Here is a 9,442-nt window from a genome sequence, read left to right as displayed (position 1 = left end):
TCAAGAAAACAAATTGAAGTTGTTAATGATTTCATTTTACTTGGATCTTTAATTAAGGCCCAAGGTAACAGCAGTCAAGAAATCAGAAGATGTGTTGCATGAAAGGTCTGATGTCAAGGACCTCTCCAAAGAGATAAAAAGGAAGCAAGTAAGCTTAAAGACCATTGTAAGCTTGATGCAAGCTATGATACTTTCAATTGCTTCTTATGCATCTGAAAGTTGGACAGTGAGTAAGGATGACAAAAGAACTGATGCCTCTGAACTGCTATTTTGGAGAAGAGTACTAAATTTCCCATTGACTGTCACAAGAACCAACAAATTTGTATTGGAGAAAGTTCAACCAGAGTTCTCCTGAGAGGTAAGGATGGTGAAACTTTGTGTCTCCTACTTTGTGCACATTGTCAGGAGTTGTCAGTTCCTGGAAAGAGACATACAGCTTGGAAAGGTGATGGATTGATGAAAAACAAGGATACCCTCAACAATATGGACTGACACAACGGCCTGCAACAATGGGCACGAATGTCTCAGAGATCCTAAGGATGATACAGGAAAGTGCCAAGTTGTTTGGCGGGTTGTGATGAGTTGTAGTTGACATGATAGTTCCTAACAATAATGACAATGCCTTTTACAGTGTTTAGCATATGAAAAGCATTAACTATATTCATTTGTTCAAGAAAACATTTCTGGCCCACCTTGCTGCGCCCGCCCCTAGCTATGATTCGTGTGCTCCCAGCACCCAGAGATGCACACTGTGCAGACAGAGTGGACATGGGCAGAGTGATGGTGGCCAGGCTTGGACTGGGGCTGCTGCTCCTAGCGCTGCTCCTCTCCACACTCATTTATTCAAATAATGCAACTGCCATGCCATAGTCAAGTCCTTCCTCCGAGTCTACCTCGGTTGCCACACAATCACCCAACACCACCACCCAGGGAAGTGGAGGTCCCCTGCAGTGCAGAGCCAGTCTCCTTGTGGTCTCACTCTCCCTTCTACATCTCTACTGTTAAGAGACTCAGGCCAAGAAATGCCTCTATTTCCCCATCTTCTCAACTCAATCCAAAGGGCACCTAGAAATCCAGTGTGACAAGGAAAAATAAGATCTCCATCAAATCTACTGATTCCACACCTTATTTTACTGACCCAGAAAATGTTGAGAATCTCTAATCCAAAGGGCACCTAGAAATCCAGTGTGACAAGGAAAAATAAGATCTCCATCGAATCTACTGATTCCACACCTTATTTTACTGACCCAGAAAATGTTGAGAATCTCTGATTTCACTGATTTGAAGAACATGCGAAGAGCTTGACAAGATGATGAATGCCAGGATCATATGTGGTGGTTTCCTGTACCAGATGAAGAGCAATAATGCCCCCAAGTCTAGAGACGATTTCCTTAAATGGAGCCTAGGAAATCTGGACACTTAAAACTACTTAAAAACAAGAACAGTTTTATTTAGAAATAAAAGATGGGGTGTGGAGAATAAAAAGGAAAATATTTCTGGGATAAAATATGACTGTCTTCAACCTATTATAAAAATAATTTATAATGGAGTTCTTTAAATTACAGGAAACAGAAGAATTAAATCAGTAACTCATATTCTTTGCAATGTTCAGTATATAAAAGATATAAAAGCCATTAGACAAGTACTAAAGCCATTCTAGTCAGGGTTGGAAAGTGAGTTTTGCCCACCAACCTTCTTTGTCTCTTATAGGTTGTTGTACAGTTTGAATATCATGCAAAATTCAAGTATCCCTATATGGCATGTGAGAGGCAGAGACAAAGCAGAAACACAATCAGTCTTAACATGTATTTATTTCTCTTTTTTATTGTTTTTTGCAACTATAAATTATAATCACTAGTATACTTGTAATTCTTCTTATAGTGTGTTCAACTACAGAATAAGCAAACACAGCATGGGTCAGCTTATAACAAATCACAGTACTTTTTGTGTAATTGTCAAAAGAGTGAAAAAGTCTTGGGTCCACTTGCTGGCAATAAATATCAAGTAACCATAAGAATATTCAGCCATTTTCCAATTTTTCAGGGAAGTTCATGCATGTTCCCGGGAAGAGTGTATCAAAGTTCTTCTTTGAAATATCCCAGTTTTGCCAATGACATCTCTTTTCTTAAATGCATAACTTCCCAAAACATCTGATCAACTATATAAAACAGAAAGAGAGAAATGTAAAACATAAAGTAAATTCCATTTATATGTAATAGTTTCCACTAAAAATTTAAACTCAGAAATACAAACAACATTTCCTAATGATATGTCTCATCTGTATATTCTACAGATATTTAAGACAATTTTCTATACACTTGTGAATACTCTAGTTTTACCAATAAATAAACAGCATTAATGTAGTTTTATAAGAACTAGTTGTCAGATACAATAACTTTCTAAACTTTAGACATTTCACTCTTTCATTAACAATAAAGAGAGTAAGACTGAATACAGGAAAAAGCAAGACAGTTTTGAAACCTTGGTCACATTCTTTGTAACATTAGGGAAATATTTTGTGTATAGCTCAAACTGAAAAGAAAAATATGTATAGGCAGAAAGAAACGACCAGGGAGGGGTGACAGGATGGGAAGGCAGGCTGAGGGGAGGAGAGATTAGCAGGTGGATGAGTAGGGTGTAAGGAAAGTTGGGGACAGTGAGGACTTAATTAAGGGGTAACAAACGCACTTTATTAACAGCAATTAATGCTACAAAAATGCACATGAATGACTGCAAATTAATATTAAAAAAGTAGAGGATGACCTGTTTTGTTAACCTGTGAGTTTTATTTATTTATAATTTTTGTAAGCCCCAAATATAAATGGGAAAAGTATACTATTTCACATAAAAAAAATTCTGACATATAATCAGACTAGATTGCTTTGGATCAGCAATTCTCAAGCAGGGGAGATCCTGCCTCTCCAGTACATCTGGCAAATGCTAATAACAGATTTGGTTTTCACAGACAGGGGATCGCTAATGGCATCTTGTAAGTAAAGGCAGAGATGTTGCTAAGCACCCTAAAATCTACAAGATAATCTCTCATAACAAAGAACTATATCCCGCACTAAATGTAGGAGAGCTCTGGTGATATGGTAAGCAACTGTGCTGCCAATGCAAAGGTACGTGGTTCAAACCCACAAGCTGCTCTGCAAGTAAAAGATGGGCAATCTCCTCCTCTATCATTTACTGCCTCTGAAAACCCACTAGACGGTCAGCAATGAGTTGGTTCCAACTTAAGGGTACACAACAACAAGAACAAATGAAAACAGGAGAGTTCTGGTGGCTGTGTTGTTCTCAGAGTCAATGGTGAGTTTGAACCACCAACCTTTCAGTAAACAGTCAAGTGCTATTGACTGAGGCATGAGAATTCCTTCTCTCTAGATATAGTCGCCTTGAATCTTTTTAGCAAAAGATATAACAGTAAACAGATTTTATTGCAAGTCCACCAAGTATATTATTTGTAACAAATACTGTGGAGTAGAACATTGGTAAAACTAGAGATGATTCTACTCTTATTACCATCATCTCCACCATCACTTATGATCTGGCTATTTTCATAAATAATCTTTCAGTCATTTCAAAAAAACAATGTTTATTTAATAAGAAAAATATGCTTGACAATTTAAGAGATATCACTTGTTTCTGGTTTAAATTATTGCACCCACAAATAGGTATTAAAAGTACTTTAAAGTATTTAAAGTATTTATTTAAAGTATTTTAAAGTCATAAAAGAATTTTAATATTGTTTAAAGCCTATTTTGAGTGATTTCTTAAAATTCAACATTAATTACAGAAAGGTTAAACTTTATTCACTATGGGATTCAAAATTGTATGAATGGTTTCAATATACCTGAAGTTTTAAGAAAGGCAAATTTTTATCAGCAGGATTAATTTCCCCACAGAATTAACATTCCTGGTTTACCTGGTTGAAATCTAATAGCTTCTACTAGTGCTTATGCATGAAAGCATAACAATATTTCCAATAGCTAACAAAAACATATAAAAAAAGAAAATTTTCTACAATGTAAAAAAATAAAATTGGCATGGACTTATTCTTAATTCCAGTACCGGCTGTTTTCATTTTAAAACAATTTTGTGGATTCAAGAAACACCACTCTGGAGCTGTTAGGTCATCTAAGTTTTTAATGACACTCATTTATAAAATTATCAGTAATCATGAAAGACTGTATTAAAAAGATCAAAAGGCTTGCATGAGGTTGGCTCTCCTGAATTTAGCATGTTTACATATCTGTACATCTACAATCCAGCAGTTATGTTTATGTTTATGTTTCTACCATTCAGAACTATCTTCCTGACTGCTTTATTAATTCACACATGAAAATAGGAAGATACAGAAAAAATTTATTGTTAGCTCCTTCATGGTTGCCACTTAAAAAGACCTGACTCAGGGAGCTCTGGTGGCCTAGTGGCAAGATGCTGCACTGCAATTCCAGAGGTACCTGGTTCGAATCCACCAGATGCTCTGCTGGAGAAGGAGGAGGCAATCTCCTCCTGTATCAGTCAGATCTGATTTGATGGTACACGTAAAAAAAAAAAAAAGACCTGACTCCTTGAGTCTTAAGTTCTGCACTGCCCTCACATTTACCAACTGGCTTATCATATTTTCCTTAAGAGTTAAAATTATTCCTACCTAATTAAAATTAGAGTAAAATTATACAAACAGAAGGAGAAAATGTGATTTTTAAAAGATACGTTTGTTCCCAAATTCTCCACTATTTTATTAGAATAAATGTACCAATAAAGTTTATTTAAACATTACTATGTTCTAAATTTTTTCCTTGAACTGTTTATGTTAGTATTTATAATTAATTAAAAACACTTACCATCCTGCTGTTTCACAAGTCCCTGCTGAATATAACGAATGTATGTAAAAAAGTTACATACAGATGTGATCTAGGAACAAGAAAAATGTCATTAGCCCTCAAATGTTTCATATCCAAATGAGTTGTATTAAAATTCATGGTTAAGTCACTTACTCTGTATCTGCAAAAAGGAGAAATGTAATAATAATTGCTCGAGTCTCCCAATTTAATTCTGTGTTTACAAGATTTACTCTGGCCAGTCAGAGCACATTTTCTGTAAAATAATGATAGATTTTAGTTTCATTCTATTGAGAGCATTTTGTTTCCATTTTCTGTGTAAACTGTGTATTCTCTCAGGTAGCAAACAGTCGAGAACCTACTGCATACCAGGCACTACCTTGGATGCTAGGTCAATAAACGAATGCCCTTGCAGGTCTCATATTCTAAGTAACCTTAACACCATAGCGTTAATCATGGTTCTACAATTATAAACTAGATGTTTTAAGTATCTTTTGAATTTGTAAAAGTAAAGTAAACCATAACTACTTATTTGAGTGGTAAGAAGCTGTGCTGCTTACTCAAATGCACACAGTTTAAATCCATCAGCTGCCTCTGCCCGGGGCAGGCTGCCGTCGGCCCCCTGCCCGGGACTAGCCGTCGCGGCCCTCTGCCCGGGGCGGGCTGCCCTCGGCCCCCGGCTCGGGGCGAGCCGTCGCGGCCCTCTGCCCGGGGAGGGCTACCCTCGGCCCCCGGCTCGGGGCGAGCTGTCACGGCCCTCTGCCCGGGGCGAGCCGTCGTGGCCTTCTGCCCGGGGCGGGCTGCACTTGGCCTCTGGCTCGGGGAGAGCCATTGTGGCCCTCAGGGTGAGCTCCTCAGTCCCCAGATTGTGCCATCTGACCCCTGGGTGGGGAAGGAGAAGAAAAAAAAAAGAATGCCTACGGTATCAGAGAATGTTTCCTAGGCCCCCTTCTGCCACCCTCCCCCAACCCCCCCCCCCATAAACCTGAAAGCAACATCCTCAGAGCCCTTCTATTTGTAACTCACAAGTTTGTTCTCTCTAGGTTTGCTCCCTTTCCTATAGGTAACCTTAACTCTGAGTTTTACTCCATAATTGACCCTGAACCCAGTGCCAGTGACAAAAACGAAATACAACTGACAGCTAAGGAAGCAAAGGAGGATGGAGCCTCTGAGTTCAGCCAGCCATCCCTACTGGACCCACCTGGGAAAACACTTTGCAGTCCAGAGGGGAGCAAATGACAGGAAAATATCTTCTAACAGAGCAAGAAGGCAAGCAGCTGTAACCCAAGACCACCAGTAAGGTGATAAAGCATCCTCCCTTCCCCCCTTTACATCTACGCCCCTGTTCAGCATGAAGAAGCCAGAGAGTCGGCATTCAATTCCCAAATCAATAAGACAGTTGGTTTAATTACTATTGGAAAATGCTTGTCATTCCTCTGTAGCATCTGGTCCCCACTGGACCCTCATCATTTCCTTCACCTGCTCCCTCCACCGACCAAACTGTGCAGCTCTGCAACTGCATCCTGGCCCATCCTCACCCTTCTGCCCCCAACCCTCACCTCCTTGTACCCCCAATATGTTTTCCCAATAAAAAAAATATTATAAATCCATCAGCTGCTCCAAGGGAGAAGTACAGGCAATCTCCACCCATGCAATTCACTACCTCTGAAAATCCACTAGAGGACCAGCTATGACTGACCCATGGTACAGTACAACAGTACATTACAACAATCCGTGAAAAGTTTCTGACTATTGGGGGAGCTCTGCTCCTAAACCACCAATGGTTCTGAAAGAGAAAGAGGGACAACCTCCTGTGCCATTTATGACATCAGAAACCCAATGGAAGAGGCTCAGTGATGAGTCAGTTCTAACTTGACGGTACTGAGACTCAATGAAGAAGTACAACACAGGCAAACCAGGTTGCCCAGGGGAAGAAGGGATGTGTTATTTAATGTTGCCTATCCAGCAACAAATGTACATATATGTAATCAGCTCTGGCAGTAGAAGAATGGGCAATCTCCCTTGCAATTAACTCCCTCCTAAAACCCACTGGATTGTCAGCTATGGCTTGGTTCTGACCTGATGGTACACAACAATAACTAGCTCTTAGCAGTCTATCTGCACTTCTTTCTTAGCTGAAACCCTAAAGATAATTATTCAAGCCTTCAAATATTTTTATTTATAGCGTGTTGGATAACAGCGTGGAGATAAGTTAGGGGGTTTTAGTTTGCTTGGTTTGTTGTTGTTAGGTGCTGTGCTGTGAAGTCATTTCCAATTCATAGCGGCTGTTTAACGTCAGAAAATACTCCATTCTAAATGTGAGATGTCTAGATTTCACATTAATGGATGTTTGCACACGTTTCCTCTCATTTTGGTTGGGTTACGTATTTAATGTGGAATCTAGGGCTAAGACCTACAAAGAAATAAGCCATCTTATGCAAATACTGAGTCTTAAGATAATTATGATGAGTCTACTTTTAGAAAAGCCATCTTATCTTTTTGCTCACTACCAAAATCTAAAATCTCATCTCAGAGCTTTCTGACTATGATTAGGCCATAATCCTTCTGCTGGCAGATATCTAGCACATGGCAGGCATGCAGTGATGAGCACTTGTTAATCTACTGATATAGAGGAGAAACAAGCTTGTCTAGTAGGTGGCCTGGAATGTGACCCTTTCTCATCTTCGATACTAACCATTACCAGTTTCCTCAAAAAATTTCCAAGTTATTTTTTAAACAGGCAAAACCTTTGCATGTTTAAAGGGTTTAGGCAGAGTTAGTTCAGCCTTCCTGCTCTCAGGCCAGGATGAAGACAAATCTGTTCTACTCGGAAATGGAGAAATCTTAACTCTGAAGGGTTAAGATTGTTTCTCATATAAGGAAGACTGAGTATTTGCCAAATTAGGAATCTTTAAAATGACAATAATAAACAAGAGGATGAGCTAAATCTTTTTGGTACCCTATCTTTTCATGTTTGATTATTAAGACTTAGTCTAATTCAATGTGATCTCTAACTTTTTAAACTAGAACTCTGGAAGAAGTATTTTAAAAACACAAGGCATACAGCTTTATCTGTTTAACAAGCAAAATTGTTAGTAACTTTCACAATAAGTCACAATATATGATTAAACAAGTCAAGAAAAAGTGTCTCATCCATAGTATACCTAGATCCATAACACATACTTTTAAAATGAAAAGTGCTCTCTCAATGCTTATGTCCTGTATTATCTGGGGATTTGTTTTTCAGCTTTAATGAAACTAAGTATAAAATTGGTAAGAAATACATCCACATTAAAACTAAATGATACATGTAACACATGAAAAAAATTTGAAAGCAGCAACTTTTCTAAGCCATGAATTTTAAAACATACTTTGGTCCTCCACATTCAAGTGCAGAAGCTTTCACAAATCGGATAGGCTGTAATCCCACCGGTTCAATGCTGAGAGTGTTGTTTTCCACAGCTTCCAGAACAGCTGAAGCCAACTGTGGGGAAAAAAAAAGTGTACCAGATGCTATCTTGGCAGAAAATACCAAAACTGTATTCTACTGACACTAATTTTTAAAGAATATTCTTCTCTCCAGTTACACTAGTTAGGCCTCAAGCAAATAAAATGAAGCATGTAATTTTCTTTTATTCAAATATTGTTACTTAAGGCAATTCAAAGATATTAAATCATCTCCCTATCTGGCAGAGGATGAAAAGCATCACTCTCAGTCTCTGTCGATTCCTTAGCCACAATTAAGATCTACTGTTAATGTGACTACAAAATAAACATCCTAACCTTTTACTTCACTACATTTATGTAATATTATAGGTAATGTAGAAATAGCAAACACAAATAGCTTGTGGTTGTACACCTAAGAATGAGTCTACAAATGAAATAATAGAATTATCAAATATTAAAAACCCAGATGAAGAAAGAAATATTACTAAAGCTGGCTGGCCTGCAGGAACAGAGATCTACCAAACAATGTATCTCATATTGAAAATATCTCATTGCTCACTTTACCTTTTCCTTAAAAGGATTGTTACAATTAAGTCCTCAAAAGAATAAAAATAAAGTAACACTTTTAAAAGTTAAAATTCTTAAATAATGAGTTATAGAATATTTGCAGGCAAACTTTCAGCACATAAGAATAAATTAAAATTAGAGCCTTATATTTGGATAGTATTTTATTTTAAAAGTTATTTAATCAACTTCATTGTATCTTTTTACAATTTGTGACACAGGTAAAAAAAAGTCACTATTTTTAAAACGAGGATACTATTTTATTATGCACAAATAAATAAAAAAATGCCTTTAATATAGTGCATAGTGTATAGCACATCTCTTAAAATGAAGAGTGAATTAAGAATCAGGAAACCAGCCGCTCTGCCAATACACATTTAACATTCATTCTTACACAGCACACTCTACAGGGTAAGCGATCCTCTGTTCAAGTAAGCAACATATTTGGGAACTGAATGCCAAGAAATTATGGTCTTAATAATGAATGGAAAAGTGGTAAAACATAATTAAGTGGGTTTTTTTTAATTTTTGTGATTCTTTAGTGAAAGTTTACAGAAAGGTTGGGTTTCCGTTCATTTGTTGATTCT

At 37.6% G+C, this 9,442-nt stretch overlaps 1 protein-coding gene across 1 annotated transcript in view; it reads right to left on the bottom strand.

The window, feature by feature from the left end:
- Positions 1–2,075: 2,075 nt before the first annotated feature.
- RAB3IP (RAB3A interacting protein) overlaps positions 2,076–9,442 on the bottom strand; it is a 45,908-nt gene continuing 38,541 nt past the window's right edge. Inside the window, exons 7-10 of the mRNA XM_006886109.1 lie at positions 8,216–8,328; positions 5,001–5,100; positions 4,848–4,917; positions 2,076–2,158 (exon numbers count right to left, since the gene is read on the bottom strand). Coding sequence (XP_006886171.1) covers positions 2,076–2,158; positions 4,848–4,917; positions 5,001–5,100; positions 8,216–8,328 — 366 coding nt within the window. The remainder of the gene's footprint in view (positions 2,159–4,847; positions 4,918–5,000; positions 5,101–8,215; positions 8,329–9,442) is intronic.

Source organism: Elephantulus edwardii, unplaced genomic scaffold, assembly GCF_000299155.1.
Source record: "Elephantulus edwardii isolate Elephantulus edwardi_28Jun2011 unplaced genomic scaffold, EleEdw1.0 scaffold00047, whole genome shotgun sequence".
NCBI lineage: Eukaryota > Metazoa > Chordata > Mammalia > Macroscelidea > Macroscelididae > Elephantulus > Elephantulus edwardii.
This window is presented reverse-complemented; position numbering and strand designations above follow the sequence as displayed.